General features: G+C 40.3%; 1 protein-coding gene across 1 annotated transcript in view; it reads left to right on the top strand.

Moving 5' to 3' along the window:
* Positions 1-22685, top strand: part of CDH18 (cadherin 18) — a 523245-nt gene that overhangs the window by 498375 nt on the left and 2185 nt on the right. The window contains exons 10-11 of the mRNA XM_075826752.1: positions 6235-6352; positions 7064-7315. Of these exons, the coding sequence (XP_075682867.1) occupies positions 6235-6352; positions 7064-7315 (370 nt within the window). The remainder of the gene's footprint in view (positions 1-6234; positions 6353-7063; positions 7316-22685) is intronic.

The raw sequence follows: 22685 nt of genomic DNA on the forward strand, positions 1-22685 counted from the left end.
TTTTCAGCTACCTTACACCCCACCGGCAACACAGCATTTATTTGTGCTTGTAAACCAGGGGTTTGCACATTAAAAACACAATATAGCTCTACAGAGATACATTCAATGCATGTTTGCAGATAAAATTTATGTATGCAGCTGAAATATAATTCCATGTTTTTGTATCATAGTTTAGTGATTTTATGTCCCATAATAATGTGTAAATAGCAAAAAGAAATAGAGTAGAAATGGACTGCACATGTAGAAAACTAGGTTGCACAAGTTTGCAAAATCCATAAACTGAAACAGAAAGTTAATATTTGATTAATTTATTTTATTCAGTATTTTTACATTTATTTTATGTCTGATTAAAGAAGTAAAAAGCATTACTACACTTCACTGTAGTTTTTTTTTTGGCTAAATCCAGTAACTGTAAATGTAATTATTATTAAAGTAAAAGGGGTGTCCTCCATAATGTGGTTCGGGGGCAACAGTGTGGTTTAGAAGCCACATGTGGTTCAGAGGGATTTTTCCTGCTGCTCATGATTCTATAACCCCATGACAAGCAAGTGTTCAGAATTCAATGAGACAGTCAAAAATACTTCTGTCCTGAAAAAAGAGAATCATTGATCACTTGAGCCGAATAGCTTAGTCTCTGAGGCTCCATGCACACGACCGTAATTTTGATCCGCAATTAAAGATCCATAATTCATCATTTCAAATACTGATCCATTTATTTCTATGGTCCACGGACACCTTCTCGTAAGTGTCCGGGCCGTAGAAATTACCCACAAAAAATAGGACGTCCTATTTTTTTATTTTGCGGATCGTGCTCCTATAATTTATAATGGGAGTGCGACATGCAGGGGGTCCGACTAAACAGATTGAAATAGGAAGAGATTGATACAATCAAGAGGTTGCTGATTGGGAGCTATAATATTAGCAAAGTAGAGCGCAGCGCAGGACCATGGGGAGATAAGATTTTTTTACAAGGATTGGTTTTTTGAGGGGTAGGGCTGGGGCCTATATCTGCTGTCAGAGGTATAACTTGAAGCTTCTGGGTCACAATGTAAAATATCTGCACTGTTCTCTACCTATCATGTGTCGTTTATAATACTAGGGTCTTTGGGCCCTCTCATGCACCAGGGCCTGGGTGCAACTGCTACATCTATATTCCATATAGCTACTCCGATGTCTGCTGTGATGCATGCATCTATACACCCATGACCTAGGATCTTGAACAGCAGCTGGGACTGGGGATTATTGGGACTCCCAAAAGGAAGTCTGTTGGCTAGCCCTGGTATTTATAATCTATCCAACTACAGATAAATAAATAAAGCACATTCCGAAATAAAAAGCTGCCGGTGATGAGCTATTGTTTTTTTCACTGTATAATGAGTTATAATTATTTCTAGGACTCGGTTAAATCTATCCTGCAGTCAGTGTAAGAAAACATAGTTCAGAACAGATGAGGTGATTATTATATTTAAAAATGTACAAGGTGTTAGAAATAAGTGTACGTTCCGGCTGATGGAACAGAAGGAATAGACATTCCGTAGGGAATATTGGATGAAAGTGACACTTGTACGGTAGTTGTTTAACCTAACGAGAAATAGATTCAATATGTTCTTTGTCATTTGAATATGTATTCGTAAGCAGAAATACATTGTGTCTGCTGTTCAGCACATTTGTACAACCATTATAGCTACATCTGAAAGCTGTGACAATTTATAGTTAGAACACTAAGCACTGTGCTATCCTCAGGCCACATCTACATTATTAGCAGCAGCAAATCCCATGTTGACATGTTGGGACATGGCAGCATGTTAAAGAGTACAAACTGACTGAGCAGTAGAATTGAGTGCTTCAAGGTGTACATTTATGGTTTCAAAGTGTAACAAATGGTTTAAAAGCTATGTAAACCTTTGAAAGTGTTTGTTTTTTTAATAAAAATAAAAATGTCTATCAGTGTGTTTGGTACAACTTTCAAATTTGTTTTATTAAAAAAAATATTTTTACTTTTTTAGATACAGCTGTTCTGTATTCTGTATACATTGCAGCTGTATCTTACACTGAATCCGGTACCGTGGACCTGACGGGTTCAGTGAAAGAGGATCCTGTGTGTCTCTGACACGCAGGATCCACCTGCTTTTTATCACATCTAAGTTCATAACTTAGATGTGATCGATTATCGGTGAATCCTGCGTATCAGAGGCACGCAGGACCCGTTGACAATGAACCCGTCAGGTATGTGGGACTGACAGATTAAGGTCTTAACTAAAGACACAGCTGCTCCGTATACAGAATACAGCTGTATCTCAAAAAGTAAAAATAATTTTTAATAAAAACTCATTTGAAAGTTGCATCAAACACACTGACTAACATTTTTATTTAAAAAAAAATCACTTTCAAAGGTTTACATAGCCTATAAAAAGTCCAGTTCGCAAATATATGAGAATATGGGCTCATGCGCAATGACACAGAGTTTCTATGGAATGAAAAGAGCCTGTACAGCTACTTTAGTTGAAAGCCGTACCACCTCTGCTCACTGCCCAGCAGACTTCATCAGACTCTGTGCATGCACAGATAATCTCCCCTAGAAGTGATGATTTTAGAGGAGAATACCAATTCCACAGTTTTTTTGCTGTACTAATCTGACAGAAAAAACTCTGTATGCCTCCGTAGGAAATCCGAGGCATAAGGAGTTATGGTAGAAGGCTCCTCTATGGAAACCCTATTACGGATTCATAAAAAACACCTAAGTACGGCCATGTGCATGAGCCTTTAACCTGACTATGCAAAAAGCTTGGATATTTACAACTTCTTTTTTATTTTCACATTATATCATGGAGATATGGGTGGACTGACTATTTGGACATAACACCATAACTCTATATCTGACCATTATATGACTTATATTATATAATTTATCACCAGTTTTCCCTTCTGGAGGGTTCAACTCTAATTGGCAGTTTTTCCTGTGCTCCACTCCAGAGGGGAGAAAACTAGCTGCTATGATGTCTCCCATGCACAGCACACAGAGAAAAGAGAAGATGCTGTTCTCCTATCTCTCTGTAGCACAACTTCAGAAGAATCAACAGCATGGAGGACATGATACAGCATTACTAAGCAGTGTAGCTGTGAATCCAGCCCTGGGGTGAGGCAGTAGAAGCAGCATCTCTGTGTGTCTGTCCCTCTCTCTCTCTCTCTCTCTCTCTCACTCACTCTCTCTCACTCTACAGCTGCTCCCTCCTCCTCTCCCCTCTCTCCATAGACTTCTTTGGGCAGCAGCTGTGACCTGATCCCTCACTGAGCTGATTATCCATTTCATCTCTGCATCACTGAAGATGGAGTTTACCAGTAAATTCTGAATGAGTGAATTCAGAGTTAGTAAGTACAGGAGGCAGGGGAGAGGGGAAGAGGAGTCTGATAAGTGGAGAAGGAAGCATTTTTCTGTAGTAACATACATTAAAAACTTTCTTATATTTGCTTTTAGCATTAATTCATGAAAAAAAGTAAAATGATAGTAACTCTTTAAGCATTTCCCTGTTGGATAAATTAAAACCAGGATACAAATACATGAAGCATATTAGAACATGTTAAAAGTTTTTTTTTAACAGAACAGTGAAAACATTAATACTCCATAGAGGAGGTGTCATCATGCCAGAGCCAATCAAAGTCAATTCATGCATCCTCAGGAATGGTGTCCTCAGATAAGTACAGTGTAAAAAGGTTGGATGATACCAGAATAAAAGGGTCTGCCGATCATCTCTTTGTGAATGATAATGCTGGATCTGAATGGCCTTTCCATGGGCTTTATCAATCAATCACACATTCAGTAAAACAGAAATCGGTTTCTAATTATAACTTAATCATGTTCATGATTTATAAAATACTCAAAATCATGATTAACAAGAATTGTTTTAATCAAGATGGAACAAGCTGGTCTAAGTTGGATTAGATTTGCTGCTTTTATCCCATTATGATATTTTGCAAACATTCAGTAAAACAGAAATGTACTTTTAATAATAAATAACCTGTCCTAGAAAAAGTGGTTACAAACTATGTGTTTTAATTTAAAAAAATATAAAATTAATTGTTGAACAGCAATTCATATTATTGTCATAAACATAAGGATAAAGGATATTGTCATAGAAGAAATTATTTTTGAACATGTGTCTGTGTGCCTGCATATGTTATACTTGGACGTAAAAGACAAGACAGGGCGAAGGCATTTTCAAGCAATGTGTGTTTCAACATACATGAGTATATATAGGGGGCAATATAGGGGGCAATATATACGTTTAGTACGAATATACAAGGAGCCTCCGCAATAGATCGATGAAATCTACATTTACTTACCAACATACTGCCATTCCCTCTTTGAAGATGGCGCTAGTGCGTTCACAAATGGGTGACGCACATTCGCGGCTGGAGGTATTTACATAGATAACTCTAGCGAGATATCCTTTGGCTCGGTTGTTTCATGTTGCCTTGGTGACGATTAATCACATGTTCACTTTGACCCAATCGATGAGTTACCTGTGAGCATGCGCTGTTTGATGTTCAGAACGCCGATAGTTAGCAACATGTTTACATATGAGTCCTATTATCATGTTTCTTCTTTGTAGCTCGGTGAGTGCCAGCTGTTTTTGTTTTTAATAAATTGCACTTTGTATGTTCAATTAATAGTAAACACTGAATTGTATATGTTAGGCTTTATTCAGATGAATGGGAATTACGTCCGTGCAACGCACGTGATTTTCACGCGCGTCGCACGGACCTATATTAGTCTATGGGGCCGTGCGGACATGTGCGTGATTTTTACTCAGCGTGAGTCCGCTGAAAAAAAGTCACGACATGTCCGTTCTTTCGGCGTATTGCGCGAATCACGCACCCATTGAAGTCAATGGGTGCGTGAAAACCACGCATGCCGCATGGAAGCACTTCCGTGGGATGCGCGTGATTCGCGCAACAGCTGTCAAAAGGATGAATGTAAACAGAAAAGCACCACGTGCTTTTCTGTTTACAAACATCCAAATGGAGTGTCATAATGATGGCGGCTGCGCGAAAAGCACGCAGCCGCGCATCATATGCTGCTGCCACATGGAGCTGGTAAGTGGTTTTTGCGCACACTCGTGTGAATCCAGCCTTATTCATGCGGCATCGATTATTTTTTTATTTGCATCATGCTATAACTCGTATTTACACCATTGAAATTTGTCTCACTGGTCACTATATATTTTATGATGTTTATATAACTGAATATTGTTTTATTATTATGTTTTGATTTGTAACTGATTGTCTGGGCTTTGCCCCATAAATATACTCATGTATGTTGAAACACACATTGCTTGAAAATGCCTTCATTGAGAAGGTGAAAGGTTGTAGTGGATGTTGGATGAACAAACCCAATTTTTTTTGAGTGCTGCTTTGCCCTTTCTCTTCTTTTACATGCATTATACAAGGAGAGATCACTCCTAGGTTTTAAGCATAGCACCGGCCTTACCAGGCGTGGAACCACAGTGCTGCTCATATCTTCAAATTTGGTATACTTGGACTATGTTGTCAAATAATTTATTTTATTCTCAAGACTAGCTTTCTCTGCTATACATGCTTGTTGAGCTACAAGTTCAGAGCTCTGTGGGTGATTTCTGTTATTCATACTTCTCTCAGTACTCTAGCTTACATTACTGTGCCTCTCTTTCACAATGATATGTACAAGCTGTTAGAAAATGTAAAATGAAAAGACTTCAGAGATATATAACATGATGTGCCAACAGATGCCTCTACGGTGCTCATAATTAAAATTGCATTGAGCATTAGGTCAAAATATTCCTTTAATTTTTTAAGAAACTTTTAGGGTATGTGCACACACACTAATTACGTCCGTAATTGACGGACGTATTTCGGCCGCAAGTCCCGGACCGAACACAGTGCAGGGAGCCGGGCTCCTAGCATCATAGTTATGTACGCTGCTAGGAGTCCCTGCCTCTCTGCAGGACAACTGTCCCGTACTGTAATCATGTTTTCAGTACGGGACAGTAGTTCCACGGAGAGGCAGGGACTCCTAGCATCGTACATAAGTATGATACTAGGAGCCCGGCTCCCTGCACTGTGTTCGGTCCGGGACTTGCGGCCGAAATACGTCCGTCAATTACGGACGTAATTAGTGTGTGTGCAGATACCCTTACTGTTTGCTAATTGCTGTGGTAGATAGATGAATGAATTAACATACATTTCTCTTTTTACTAGGTTATTCATACTATCACAGCCATAGATAAAGATGACACGGCCAATGGTCAAAAATTTTATTTTTCTCTGCAAGAGAGTCGAGCACAAAATTCAAACTTTACTCTAAGAAACAATGAAGGTAATTAATTTAGACTATCATTTATATTACTTATGATATGCTTGTATATTACTCGAGTAAAAGTAGAGATTACCATTCTTTTTTTTTTTAACTAGAGCTCTAACAATACCTCGATAGTAATGTTGGTAGCTTTTATTTTATTTGTAACTTCTTTTTTTAAGCGTACGTCCAGTTTAAACTAATTTGAATATGTTAAGAAACCTATGTACTAAAATAAGCCTCATTATTATTTATTTAATTAGAAGACTGACTCCTTTCTATAGTAATGTGTTAGACTTGCCCGCTGCATGGCTACAAACTTACAGGAGACATGCTCTGTCTCCTAGACTTCCATAGCCATGGAAAGCAACAGTTTCTTCTAGAAGCTGAGGAGCAGAGGCTTTCAAGTAGGTACATGTGCCCAAAAGACAGACCCCAAACTTGTTGTAATTCTCAAGGAGGAAACATAGCCATTATTACATCCATGCAGCGGGGTGTCCAGCAAGTGCAGTCCTCTGATGGAGTGTATTCTAAAGATGCTTATATTAGTCACACCCTATTACATTATAGTTGTAAGTGGAGGCAAGTTTTAAAAGGCATTTATTTATTGCATTTTTGAGAATTTTATATATTACAATAGTACCTTCTGCTCTTATCTTTTTGCTTTGTATAGTAAAAAAAAAACATGGTTCCATCGGTCAAGTGTAAATAACATTATTATTTCATTATTAGATAATACAGCCAGTATATTAACAAGGCGGAGAAAGTTTAGTAGAACATCTCAAGATATTTACTACCTTCCCATTGTTATTGCCGATGGTGGAAGCCCATCTTTAAGTAGCACCAACACCCTCACCATTAGAGTTTGTGCCTGTGAAAAAGATGGACGAGTACGAACTTGCCATGCTGAAGCTTTTCTATCATCCGCTGGACTTAGCACTGGAGCCTTAATCGCAATTCTGCTTTGTGTTGTCATTTTACTTGGTGAGTATTGAATCAGTTAAGGACATTGAATGTATTTAGTAAGGGGCTTTTAGTTTTATAGTGGAATTACCATATGGTCAAAACTTAGGTTGCACATTTGGTAATTATGCTGACAACATCTGGTCTGTGGTGACATTTATTGTTCTAATTCAATCACATAATATAATGATTAATAATATATTTACCGTTAAAAATATTCCTTCAATGCATAACAGATTTAATGCAATATTTTTATTTCAACATTGCATAATTACTAGGGATAAGCAGCTTATTGTTTAGTAGATTTGCCTTAAAGAGCCAATACCACTTCATATTATACATGTCCTAATAATATATTATATAGCGCCACATATTCTGCAGCTCTTTACAATTCAGAGTGTACATGTGCAGATAAAATCAGACATTACAGAGTAACAACTAATTAAATAAAAAATCAAGCAAGAGGAGTAAGGATTCAGGAAGCGGGACCAGCGCTGTCAGCGCTGTGTGGCTAGAGGGCCTTGTGTGCCCCCCAGGCTTAAGGTCCTGGTCGCAATTGCTACGCCACTGTCAGTACAGTAGCCTACGGCATAGTCATAGAGTTCAATAGCATCTGCGCCATTGAGTGTGGCGTCGCTACCGCTGTAGCAACCATAGCGGCTGCTAGCGGAGCCTCCGGGCATGGGGGGGCCCCCTCATGCCGCTGTCCCTGTAGTTACGCCACTGCTGTTGATTGAAGCCGTCAAGAATTGAGGACTAATGATAAGACATGGCCAGGAGTCATTTTATAAAATGTGATAGGCTATCCTTAAAATGATATGTTTCTAGGACACGCTTAAAATATATAAGTTTTATAAGTCATCAGAGTATCACTTTGTGAGGTCCCCTAGTAAAGCTAAAAGAAAAATTACAGAAAGTAAAATAAAGTTTCTAAAAAAAACGCACGGTAAAAAAGAAAAAGATATTAGGGTGTATTCACACGGTGTGATTTTGCAGCGTTTTTCTACTGCGATTAACAGCGGAATATTGTTGTAACTGCAGAACCGCGGCAAATTGCTGTAAAAGCGTAGTTTTTCACTGCCATTTTCAATGCGGCAAAACCACACCTTGTGAATACACACTGAAAAGCAGTTTTATTTTGTAAAAGTATAAAAGAAACCAAAAATATATATATAGTTTTGCCGCAGTTTTAAGGAGTCCTACACATGAAGACGGGCATTCACTTGACCTGGTCTTCTTCCACCTCTGCTCAGTTTCTGACTTTAATAACTCTCCTCTCCCGCTCTCTGATCACAACCTTCTCTCCTTTACTATTACAAATTCCCTGCCACCTAAGAACATGCCTACCTATCAGATATACAGAAATCTATATGCCATTAACACTCAGCAACTCATAGAAAGTCTACAGTCCACATTGTCCCCTATCTCTTCCCTTTCCTGTCCCAATCTGGCTGCCAAACATTACAATAACACTCTGAAAAATGCTTTGGATGAAGCAGCCCCACTTACACTCCGAACCACCCGGCAAAGACGTCCACAACCCTGGCACACACCTCAATCCCGCTTTCTTCAGCGGTGCTCGAGATGTGCCGAATGTCTATGGAGAAAATCGCATTTGTCATCAGACTTCCTCCATTACAAATTTATGCTGAGAACTTACAACACTGCCCTTCACCGAGCCAACAAAGTCTATTTCACCTCTCTCATCTCCACACTATCCAATAATACAAAACGCCTCTTTGATACTTTTCATTCCCTCCTTAGTCCTAAAGTGCAGACACAGATCACAGATCTCAGTGATGAAGACCTGGCCACTTATTTTAAAGTTAAAATTGACAACATCCAGCATGATATTAATTCTCGGTCCCCTAGTAACATCAATCCCCTTCCCTCCCGCACTCTCTCTTCTTCACTTTCAGCATTTGACCCAATAACAGAAGAAGTCTCTAAGTTTCTCTCTTCTTTTCACCTTCCTACCTGCCATAGTGATCCTATTCCCTCAAACCTTGTCCAGTCTCGCTCTCCCCAGCTGTTACTGGTCACCTGACTAAAATATTTAACCTCTCTCCTTCTTCTTAAATCTTTCCCTCCTTTTTCAAAAATGGCGTTATAAACCCATTACTGAAAAAAACAACCCTTGACCCATACAGCGCTGCTAACTACCGACCTGTCTCTAATCTCCCCTTCATCTCCAAACTTCTGAAACGATTGGTCTACTCTCGTCTTATCCGCTATCTCTCTGCTAATTCAATTCTTGACCCCTTACAATCAGGTTTCTGCACTCTACACTCCACAGAAACTGCCCAAGCGATCTCTTGGTGGCTAAATCTAACGGCGGCATATACCCTCTACTGATTCTTCTGGATCTCTGCAGGCATTGACACTGTAGACCACCAACTCCTACTTAGCATGCTCCACTCTATTGGCCTTAAAGACACTGCTCTCTCTTGTTTTTCTTCCTATCTCTCTGAACGCTCGTTCAGTGGGTCATTTGCTGGTTCTACTTCTTCTCCTCTTCCCCTTGCTACTGGGGTTCCTCAGGAATCAGTCCTAGGTCCGCTACTCTTTTCTCTCTACACAGACCGTATTGAACAAACCATCAGGAGATTTGGCTTCCAGTACAATCTCTACGCTGATGACACCGAATTATATGCCTCTTCCCATGACATCACCTCTGCTCTAATCCAAAACACCAATGATTGTCTATCCACTGTCTCTAACATCATGTCCTCTCTTTATCTGAAACTAAATCTTTCTAAAACGGAGTTCCTTGTGTTCCCACCATCTACTAACCTACCTAAACCTGATGTCTCCATGTCAGTGTGTGTCACTACCATAACTCCCAGGCAGCACACCCGCTATCTTGGGGTTATTTTTGACTAAGATCTTTCCTTTACTTCTCACACTCAATCACCTATGTGTTCCTGTCAATTTCACCTAAAAAAAATATCCAGAAGCCGCCCTTTTCTTACTGTGGAAACAGCCAAAACTCTCATTGTTGCTCTGATTCACTCTCTTCTTGACTAATGTAACTCATTACTAAAAGATCTTCCACTCACTAAACTCTCCCCTCTCCTATCTATCCCTAATTCAGCAGCCAGGCTCATCTTTCTGACCAATCGCTACACCAATGCCTCTAACCTGTGCCAGTCGCTTCACTGGTTCCCCATTCACTTTAGAATTAAATTAAAAGTTATTACTCTCACCCACAAAGCTCTTCACAGTGCTGTACCTGCTTACATCTCCTCCCTCATTCCTGTCTACTAAACTACTCAAGCTCTTTGTTCTGCCAATGGCCTTAGATTAACATCCATCATAATCCGAACCTCCCATTACCGTCTCCAAGATTTTCTCGTACTGCACCAGTCCTCTGGAATGCGCTACTCCAGACAATCAGATTAATTCCCAACATGCACCGTTTTAAACGTGCTCTGAAAACACATCTATTTAGACAGGCCTATAACATTCCCTAATCTAACTCCATTCCCTGGACACCCTTTTACATTAGTCATGAGTACTTGACCCCCTCTTTCAACAGTATGCCGCTCACTCCTTGCACCCTAATGCACTTCATGTCTGTCAAAGACAAATACTGACTGGTGATTGACTCATGCAGCTTTATGTGTACTACCCCATATGTATAAAAGATGGCTGGACCATTGTACTTAACCCCTTCCCGACATTTGTCGTAAGTATACATCATAGAAAGCCAGTGCTTCCCACAAAATGTTGTATACTTATGACAAATGCATGGTACCGGCTCAGAAGCTGAGTCGGTGCCATCATCCCCAGATGTCAGCTGCATCATACAGCTGACATCCTGCTGTAACGGCGAGGACCGAAGTTAGCTTCGATCCGCGCCATTAACCACTTATATGCAGCCATAAAAAGCGATCGCTGCATTTATGGTGTTTGCAGCTCATCGACACCCCAGCAATGAAATCGCCGGGGTGTCGGTGGCTGCAATGGCAACCGGAGGCTTAATACTGGCCTCCCGATGTGCCTAACACAGAAAACTTCCAGCTCCCGTCCGGAGGCGGGGCCTGAACAGCTTCCGTAGCCGCCGGCAAGATGGCGCCAGCTCAGGAGATGAGTCGGCGTCATCAGCGGTGGATATCAGCTGTATGTTACACCTGACATCCACCTATAATGGCAGAAACCGGAGCTAGCTCCGATCCCTGCCATTAACCCCTCAGATGCAGAGATCGGATGCGATCGCTGCATCTTTGTGGTTGCTATCGGATCGCCAGCTGTGCCCTGCAATCGCACGACTGCCGACTGTTATAATGACAACAGGATACCTAACAATGGCCTCCTATTTGCCATTACAGAAGCCGATTAGGCCCCTCCCGGAGGCGAAGCCTGATCGGCTTGCCGTTAGTGAATGACTGACAGATCTAATACATTGCACTACTTAGGTAGTGCACTGTATTAGAAAAAGAATCTGACAGTTGGACCTTCAAGTCCCCTAGTGGGACTAAAGTAAAGTATAAAAAAAGTGAAAAAAAAGTTGTAAAAGTATAATAAAAGTTTTAAGTGATAAAATAAAACACAATCGCCCTTTTAACCTTATCAAGTCCTTTATTATTGAAAAAAATAAATAAACCATACATATTTGGTTTCGCCGCGACCGTAACGGCCTGAACTATAAAAATATTATATTATTTATTCCACGCGGTGAACGGTGTAATAATCAAGCACTCATACAGCTCCGTCGATGAAAAAATTAAAAAGTTATGGTTCTCACAACATGGCGACAGAAAAAAAAATATTTTTACAAAAGTAATTTTATTGTGCAAAAAGTTGTAAAACTGCTATAAATTAAGTGTTGCCGGAATCGTACTGACCCGCAGAATAAAGTTAACATGTAATTTATAACGCATGGTGAACGCTGTATAAGAAAACCCTAAAAAAACTATGCAAGAATTGCTGTTTTTTTGGTCACCTTGCCTCTCAAAAAATAGGATAAAAAGTGATCAAAAAGTCGCATGTACCCCAAAATGGTACCAATAATAAATACAGCACGTCCTAAACAGCCCTTATACCACTACGTCTATGAAAAAATAAAATTAGTTAAAGAGTAGCTAAATGTTTGACAAACTTCTGACATGTCATAGTGACATGTCAGAAGTTTGTATTGGTGGGGGTCCGAGCACGGAGACCCCCACCAATCACTAGAACGAAACAGCTGAAGCGTTCGTGTGAGCGCTCAGCTGCTTAGTTTCTGTTCAGCTTCTTCTGGAAATAAATGTATCGGTGTACGGGCTCATAGGCTTTCTATTGAGTCCGTATACCGAAACATTTATTTCCTGAAATAGCCGAACAGACACGAAGCAGCTGAGCGCTCACACGAATGCTTCAGCTGCTTCATTCTAGCGATTGGTGGGGGTCTCAGTGCTCGGACCCCCACCAATACAAACTTCTGACATGTCACTATGACATGTCAGAAGTTTGTGGAACGTTTAGCTACACTTTAAGGCTTCCATAAGTCAGGAAATAAAAAAATATGCAGTTGTGCAGATCAGAGGGGAACATTTTGTCTGTTTCAAGAGGCGATTTATCGGGGCCCTAAAATTAAGGAACCAGTAAGGGGAGGGCCCAAACATATCTGCTAGAAGCAAGGGCGCCCGTATTATACCAGGACAACACTTCCTAGCAAAATTCCCCAAACTGCAAATGTGCGGAGTGTGGACCAAAAAGGGGATAAGAAAGGACGCCATATATCAGTGCGACACCGGCCTGTGCAGAAAGGATTCTTCACAGCATAACACACATCTAAGGATTTTTTTATTGTTTACCCCATTATTATACCACCTGGCTATGCCCCTGATGTACTCTGCCCAGCTTACATATGCCCCCACATTATAAACGGAAACACCAGCAATACTCAAACAAAACTACTACCAAGCAAAATCTATGCTTCAAAAGCCAAATGGCGCTCCCTCCCCTCTGAACCCTGCAGTGTGCCCAAACAGCAGTTTACTTCCACATATATGACACCGCCATACCCGGGAGAACCCCTTTAACAATTTTTGGGGTGTGTGTCTACAGTGGCATAAACTGGGCACGACATACTGAATTGGCATATCTGGGGAAAAAAATATTTTTACTTTGCACCATCCGCAGCACATTCATTTATGGAAAAGACCTGTTGGGTGAAAATGCTCACTACACCCCTTAATAAATGCCTTGAGGGGTGTAGTTTCTAAAATGGGGTCACTTCTGGGGGGTTTATTTTATTATTTCCCATCTGAGCCTCTGAAATTGTGAACCAATTCTGTGTAATTCGCCAAATTAGGCCTCAATTTCGCATGGTACTTTCTCACTCCTGAGCCCTGTCAAATGTCCAGGCAAAAGGTAAGGGCCCCATGTAGGGTGATTCTATAACCGGGAAACACAGCATAATTATAAGAAAGAGGTCTTGTTATGGTGGAGCAAGCTGGGCACCACATATTGGCATATCTATTGAAAAATCCCATTTTCACTCTGCTATATCGAGTGCACACTAATTTATGCAAAACACCTGCGGAGTTAACATGCTCACTACACCCCTAGGTGAATACCTTGAGGGGTGTAGTTTCCAAAATGGGGTCACTTTTGAGGGGTTTCCACTGTTTTGTTCCCACAGGGGCGTTGCAAATGCTACATAGCGACCAGAAACCAATCCATCAAGATTAATTCCTCAAGGGGTATAGTATCACAAATGGAGTCCCTTTTGGGTAGTTTCCACTGTACTGGCACCTTAGGGGCTTTGCAAAAGCGACATGGTGTCAAGACACCAATCCAGCAAAATCTGTTCTCCAAAAGCCAAATGCCGCTCCTTCTCTTCTGATCCTTGCCATGTGCCCAAACAGCAGTTTATGACCACATATGGGGTATTGCCATACGCCAGAGAAGTTGCTTTACAAATGTTGGGGTTCTTTTTTTCCTTTATTTGTTGAGAAAATGAAAAAATTTGAGCTAAAGCTACGTCTTATTGAAGAAAAAATACTTTTTATTTTCACTGCCCAATTCTAATAAATTATATGAAACACCTGTGGGGTCAAAATGATCACTACACCCATAGATGAATTCCTCAAGGGGTGTAGTTTCCTAAATGGAGTCACTTTTTGGGATTTTTCACTGTTTTGGTCCCTCAGGTGCTTTGCAAATGCGACATGGCCTCCGCAAACCATTCCTGCTAAATTTGAGCTCCAAAAGCCAAATGGCTCTCTTTCCCTTATAAGCCCTGCCGTGTGTCCAAACAGCTGTTTATTACCATATATGGTGCATTGTTTTACTCGGAAGAAATTGCTTTACAAATTTGCTGTGTTTTTTCTCCTTTAGTCCTTGTGGAAATGAGAATAAATTATCTAAACCTAAATTTTCACAAAAAATTAAATTGGTAAATTTCACCTCTACTTTGGCTTAATTCCTGTGAAACGTCTAAAGGGTTAAGAAACTTTCTAAATGCTGTTTTGAATACATTGAGGGGTGAAGTTTTTAAAATAGGGTGACTTTTTGGAGGTTTCTAATATATAAGGCCCTCAAAGCCACTTCACAACTTAACTGGCCCCTGTAAAAATAGCCTTTTGAAATTTTCTTGAAAATGTTAGAAATTGCTGCTAAAGTTCAAAGCCTTGAAACGTCTTAAAAAAATAAAAGGATGTTCAAAAAACGGTTTCAATCTAATGTAGACATGTGGGGGATGTTAATTAGCGACTATTTTGAGTGGTATAACTGCCTGTCTTACAAGAAGATACATTTAAATTTAGAAAAATGCTAATTTTTGCAATTTTTCTCAAAATTTTGGTGTTTTTCACATTTAAATACTGAACAAATTGAGCAAATTTTGACAGTAACATAAAGTACATTGTGTCACGAGAAAACAGTCTAAGAATCGCTTGGATAGGTTAAAGCATTCCGAAGTTATTTCCACATAAAGTGAAACATGTCAGATTTGAAAAATGAAGCTCTGTCAGGAAGGTCAAAAGTGGCTAAAGAGGGAAGGGGTTAACAAGCAGTTTTTTACATTTTATAACCAAAATGGTACCAAACTACATATGTTCTGCAAAAATCAAACCTAGCTACATAATAATAAAAATATTTGAAAAAAAAGTGTTTTTATTGTGCAAGAGTAGTAAAACATTGAAAAAAAATCTAAAAAAATTTGGTTTTACATAATTGCATGGACCCATAGAATAAAAAAAACAGGTTACCTATGAAGAGCGATTAACAGTGTTAATTTAAAAAGCAAAAAACAATGGCAAAATTCCTATTTTTTTCCATTCCCCACAGAAAGAGTTAATAAAAGTTAATTACATGTGCTATTGAAAAATAAAACTTATTCCGCAAAAAAAAGGCCTCACACGGCTTTGTCGATAAAAAAAAAAAAAAAAAAAGTAATGGCTCTCAGAATGTGGTGACACAAAAACAAACAGATTGTTGCAGGTGTTAACACCAAAATAGGCTTAGTACTTAAGAGGTTAACTGGTTGCCGACACAGGACGAGAATGCTCGTCCTGAGCAGCGGGTACTTGGCGCATTAGGACGATCATTCTCGTCCTGTGTGACAGCCGTCTGTGCGCACGATCGAGAGCGGGACAACGGCTGTAATACACAGCCATTGCCCCACTCTGAAAGTGGAGAGAAGAGAAACATCTTCTCTCCGCCGTTAACCCTTTGAATGCCGCGATGAAAGCTGATCGCGGCGTTCAAGGAGAGGGTACTGCACTTTGATTGCGTCACTGAAAATAACTGTGACGCGATGAAAGCCCATAACTCGTATGGCCAGACAGCCCAGGGTCCATTGAAGGACCCCAGTGCTGTCTGAACATAATAAAAATAATAATAATAATATTTATTTATATAGCGCCAACATATTACGCAGCACTTTACAATTTAGAGGAGACATGAAACAAACAATATCAGACATTACATAGTGACAAAGTTCATTTACAATTCAAACCTGGGGAGTGAGGACCCTGCTCGCAAGAGCTTACAATCTATGAGGACATAAGGGACACACAAAGTGTAACAGTGTTTGTTCTGTACAACGGTCCGGCCATTTTTATACACATGCAGTGGTAACATAAAGCTGCATGAGCCGGTCACCAGCCAGTATCCGTGTATGACGGACATGAAGAGAAGGAGTGTGAGGTAATCTTATTCTGATGACTAATCTAAAAGGAGGGCCATGGAAAGGAGTCAGATTAGGGAATTTTATAGCCCTGTCTAAATAGATGTGTTTTCAGGGCACGTTTAAAACTGTGGATATTGGGAATTAATCGGATTGTCTGGGGTAGCGCATTCCAGAGGACGGGTGCAGCACGAAAGAAATCTTGGAGACGGGAGTGGGAGGTTCGGATTATGGAGGATTTTAATCTAAGGTCGTTGGCAGAACGTAGAGCCCGAGTAGGGTGGAGATGTAAGGAGGTGCAGCACTGTGGAGAGCTTTGTGGGTGAGAGTAATAAGTTTGAATTTTATTCAGAAGGGGATGGGCAACCAGTGCAGTGACTGGCACAGATTAGAGGCGTTGGTGTAGCAGGTGGTCATAAAGATGAGCCTGGCTGCTGCACTGAGGATAGATTGGAGAGGGGAGAGTTTAGTGAGGGGAAGACCGACTAGTAATGCGTTACAGTAGTCAAGACGAGAGTGAATCAGAGCAACAATGAGAGTTTTGGCGGTTTCCTCCGTAAGAAAAGAGCGGATTCTGGAGATGTTTTTGAGGTGAAAATGACAGGAGCGTGAAAGTGATTGTATGTGAGGAGTAAAGGAAAGATCTTAGTCAAAAATAACCCTGAGACAGTGGGCGTGCTGCTTAGGAGTGATGGTAGTGCCACACATAGAGATGGAGACATCAGGTTTAGGGAGGTTAGTAGATGGTGGGAACACAAGGAGCTCAGTTTTAGAAAGATTCAGTTTCAGATAGAGAGAGGACATGATGTTAGAGACAGCGGACAGACAATCACTGGTGTTTTGTATTAGAGCAGGGGTGATGTCATGGGAAGAGGTATATAATTGGGTGTCATCAGCGTAGAGATGGTACTGGAAGCCAAATCTGCTGATGGTTTGTCCAATAGGAGCTGTGTAGAGAGAAAAGAGCAGCGGACCTAGGACTGATCCCTGAGGAACCCCGATAGCAAGGGGAAGAGGAGAAGAAGTGGAACCAGCAAATGACACACTGAATGAGCGGTCAGAAAGATAGGAGGAAAACCAAGATAGAGCCGCGTCCTTGAGGCCAATAGAGTGGAGCATGCTAAGTAGGAGTTTGTGGTCTACAATGTCAAAGGCTGCAGAGCGATCTAAAAGAATCAGGAGAGAGGATTTACCGTCCGATTTAGCCGCCAAGAGATCATTTGAGACTTTAGTAAGGGCAGTTTCTGTGGAGTGTAGAGTGCGGAAACCAGATTGTAAGGGGTCAAGAATGGAGTTAGCAGAGAGATAGCGGATAAGGCGAGAGTAGACCAAGCGTTCCAGGAGTTTGTAGATGAAGGGCAGATTAGAAGAGTTGGTTTTTTCAGTAATGGGTTTATAATGGCATGTTTAAAAGCGGAGGGAAAGATACCAGAGGAAAGAGAGAGGTTAAATATTTTAGTCAGGTGACTAGTGACAGCTGGAGAGAGGGACTGGAGGAGGTGTGAGGGGACAGGATCACTAGGGCAGGTAGTAGGACGAGAAGAAGAGAGGAGCCTCGAGACTTCTTCAGTTATTGGGTCAAATGCTGAGAGTGAAGAAGAGGGAGTGCGGGAGGGAAGGGGATCGATGTTACTAGGGGACTGGGAGATATCATGCCGGATGTTGTCAATTTTAACTTTAAAATAATTGGCCAGGTCTTCAGCACAGAGATCTGTGATCGGCGTCTGCACTTTAGGACTAAGGAGGGAGTGAAAAGTATCAAAGAGGCGTTTTGGATTATTAGATAGTGTGGAGATGAGAGAAGTGAAATAGACTTGTTTGGCTCGGTGATGGGCAGAGTTGTAAGTTTTGAGCATAAATTTGTAATGGAGGAAATCTGCATCCAAATGCGATTTTCTCCACAGTCGTTCGGCACATCTCAAGCACCGCTGAAGAAAGCGGGATTGAGCCGTGTGCCAGGGTTGTCGTCGTCTTTGTCAAGTGGTTCGGAGTGTAGGGGGGCTGCTTCATCCAATGCATTTTTGAGAGTGTTATTGTAAAATTTGGCAGCCAGATTGGGACAGGAGAGGGAATAGATAGGGGACAATGAGGACTGTAGACTGTCTATGAGTTTCACAGTGTTAATGGCATGTAGATTTCTGTATATCTGATACGTAGGGATGACCTGAGGAGGCAGAGAATATTTGATAGTAAAGGAGAGAAGATTGTGGTCAGAAAGCGGGAGAGGAGAGTTAATAAAGTCAGAAACTGAGCAGAGCCGGAAGAAGACCAGGTCAAGCGAATGCCCGTCTTCATGTGTAGGAGAGTTAGTAAGTTGTGACAAACCTAGGGACGAGGTTAGAGATAGAAACTGGGAGGCAGATGAGGAGATTGGGTTATCAATGGGGATGTTGAAGTCACCCATGATGAGTGGGTGTTTCAGAGGATAGAAATTGTGGAAGCCAGGCAGCAAAATGATCCAGGAATTGGCAGGGTGAGCTCGGGGGGCGGTAGACAACTGTCACTCGGAGGGAAAAAGGGTGAAAGAGTCTGAGGGTGTGGACTTCAAAAGAGGGAAATGTGAGTGAGGGGACCGGGGGAATGACCTGAAAAGTGCAGTGTGGAGAAAGAAGTATACCTACTCCTCCACCCTGCCTGTTCTCAGGTCTGGGGGCATGAGAGAACTGGAGACCACCATAAGATAGAGCAGCAGGGGAAGCAGTGTCAGACAGGTGTAGCCATGTTTCTGTAAGAGCCAGAAGATTGAGAGAGTTAGAAAGGAATAAGTCATGAATAAAGGTGAGTTTGTTGCCCACGGACCGAGAGTTCCAGAAAGCACAGTTCAAAGAGACAGGAGAAGACATACAAGGAATGGCAAGAAGATTTGCAGGGTTTCTATGTGTGACAGGTAAGTGGTAGAGCTTGGCAGAAGAAAAGGGAGGACCAGGGTTAGGAGAGATGTCCCCTGCAGCTAGTAGCAGGAGAATGGAGAGAGACAGCAGATGGTTCTGTGATTTATAAAAGCGTTTTGTATGTTGGGCAGTGGGATGAGATGGGTTAAGTTGACTGATGAAAGTGAATAGTGAATGGGAGCTGTACATGGGCGAGGCAAGGAGAGAGGGACTGATGTGGACTGTTTTTTGGCAAGGCTTAAATGGGCGATAGGATTATAAACCAAGAGCAGCTATAATGATGAGAGCGATAGCAAACATGTTTGTTTGTAAACAGATAGAGTTTGAAATCTAATAATTAGAGCGTGTGATAGTTTGTTTGTTTTGCTAATGCAGCTTACCTGTCACTGACCCTGTGCAACTGCCATGTATAACTGCCAGGACACTTTGACAGTATGACACTTAGACAGAGATGACTTCTGCCTTCGTGCCCCCCTGCATGAGTGCCTTACCCATATGCTACATCTAAATTTATAGGGGAGTAGATGCTCAGAACTAGGCCTAATTAAGCCCGTTCAGCTATTAATCAAATCAACTAGACACATGAGGTGAAAAGCTATGCAGAGATAAACAAACAAACTAGCTGGTCTGGATGATCATAAAACGTAACCACGATCAAACACTTTGACAAAACTTAGAGATAACATTAGACTATATAGCAAGACAGGAAAGCAGAGTACCATAAAATAAAAGTTTCAGCTTTTTGAAATGCAGCTACAGCAGGGATGAGGTTCATGCAGGAATGAAATGGATTATATACCATAAAATAAAAGTTTCCGCATATTTTGTGTAGTTAGGGCATACTGAGGTATGCCCTAACAACTGCCTGTGTACAATCAGTACACAGGCTAATGTAATAGCATATAGATCTATGCCAGTACATTGCAGTTAAAAAATTAAAATCAAAATGTTAAATCCCTTTATGGGATTGAAAAAAAAAGTTACATGAATGTAAAAAAAAATTATGATAAATAAATAGAAAGTAAAAAAAATACACTGAAACACAATTTTTTATAATAAATAAACTTTTTTAAATATATGTGCAAAAACATGAAATAATACAGAAATATTTGGTATCGCCACGACCGTAACAACCTGTACAAAAAATGTATAACATTATTTACGATGATCTGTGTATAGTGTAACAAAAAAAATATTAAAACTGCAGCGGAACTGCTTTTTTTCTGCATTTTCGCCACCATAAAAATTTATAGAAATTAAATGATAATGTATTTGTACCAAAAAATGGTACCTACATAAAGTACAACTCGTCCCGCAAAAAACAAAGTCTCATACAACTACGTCGTACAAAAAATAAAAGAGTTATGAGCGTCGGGATTAAAAGAGGGAAATATAAAAAAATTGTTATATCCTCAAGGCCAAAATTGACCGTGTCCTTAAGGGGTTAATCAACTTCAAACCTATAAGCATCAGCATGGGTCTTCAGCTTCTTTCTAAGGCCTTGTTTACAAGACATATTTTGAAGCGTAAAACGCTCATATTACTTTCCAAGATACACTACAAATATGCCTGCAAACAGCTTCCCATTGATTTCAATGGGAAAACCACTGTGTAGTTCATATAAAATGTATTTTTATACTGCTAAAAATGCCTCGTAAAAATAGCTTCATAAGGGGAAAATCACACACAGAGTTTTGATGCAGTCTTTTTGTGCAGTTTTTTTTAACGAAAGCCAGAAGTGGATCTAAAGGGAAAAAAAGGTGTATAGAAAAGACTGATGCATCTCCATTCTTTGGTGTCCACTCCTGTGTTTGGCTCAAAAAATAAAACCAGAAATTGCATCAAAACTCAGTGTGTGGTCCTGGCCTAAAAAAGAAGTATCATGTAACATCATGAAGCATTTTACAAGTTGGTTTACCATTGACACTTTAAAAAATGCTTTGAAAATATGCCTCAAAAAAAGCTTAAACCCTTAATGACCAGGCCTTTTTGGCTGTTAATGACCAAGCACTATTTTTATTTTTATCTTTTCCGTCGGCATAGCCGTATAATGGCTTATTTGTTTGTGAGCTAAATTGTTTTGAATTGCACAATTTTTTGATGAACATAGTATATTGATTAACTTTTATTCACTTTTGGAAGGGAATAGAAATAAACAGCTTTTCCAGCATAGTGTATCACGTTTTAAATTTACATCGTTCACTATGCAGTGTAAGTAATATGTTAACTTTATTCTATGGGTCTGTACGATTGTGGTGATATTAAATATGTATAGTTTATTTGTTTTCCTACGTTTGCACACTAAAAAGCCTTTTAAAAAAATTATTTGTTTTAACATCACCGCATTTCAAGAACCGTAACTTTTTATTTTTACATTGATGTAGACATATGTGGACTTGTTTTTTGGGGGGACAAGGTGTAGATTTCATCGATACTATTTTGATGTACATGGGACTTCTTGATTAACTTTTATTTGACAAATTTCTTTTTTTTCCACTCCCCCCCCCAAAAAAAACTAAGTTTTTTTTGCATTTTTTTTGTACGCCTTGCACCCAGTGGTTTAATTAATGTGTTAACTTCATTGTTCGAGTCCTTACGATCATGGCAATACCATATATGTGTATTTTTTTATTTTTAATGAAAAAAAGTGGTTTTATTTTAGTTTTACTGTAATCTTTTTTTTCATAAACTTTATTTGCATTTTTTGTTCAGTCCCACTAGGAGACTTTACAATGCCATCTTCTGATCGCAGATATAGTTCTTTGGCATACTTAGTACACCAAAGAATTATTGCCTGTCAGTGTGAAACTGACAGACAATCTTTTGGGCCATGCCTAATAGGCAGTTACTGATGGCAGACCTGGGGCCTTTATTAGCCCCCCGGCTGCCATGGAAACCTATTGGCACCCCGCGATTGCGACGCGGGTGTGCCACTGGGTAACAGAAGGTGCTCCCTCTGTCAAACACCTTAGATGCCACGGTCGCTATTAACCACGGCATCTAAGGGTTAATGCTCTTTTATACTCGGACTACTCTTCGATTCCGGCAGTTGTGGCAGGAGCCTATCTGTGTATAACAGCTGTGCTCCTGATGCTGATCTAGTGGGTACAGAGGCAGTACCCACGAGATCTGAGTGACGAATATATCTGTCACTATGCGGGGACAAGTACTCGCTTGTGATGGATAAATCCGTCGCTCGTCGTTAAGGGGTTAAAAAATGCTTTCAAAAATCAAATTGCTTTGAAAATCAGCTCCATCTGGGTTTCAGAGGCTCTTTCTCTGTAAATTAGCCTCATATTTTTTCATCCTGAACATATGCTGTGTGAACATAACCTGACTGCACTATTCATTCATGGTTTCATGTTGTAAATTATGTAAATCT

The sequence above is a fragment of the Rhinoderma darwinii genome, chromosome 5 (genome assembly GCF_050947455.1).
Source record: "Rhinoderma darwinii isolate aRhiDar2 chromosome 5, aRhiDar2.hap1, whole genome shotgun sequence".
In the NCBI taxonomy this organism is placed as follows: Eukaryota; Metazoa; Chordata; class Amphibia; order Anura; family Rhinodermatidae; genus Rhinoderma; species Rhinoderma darwinii.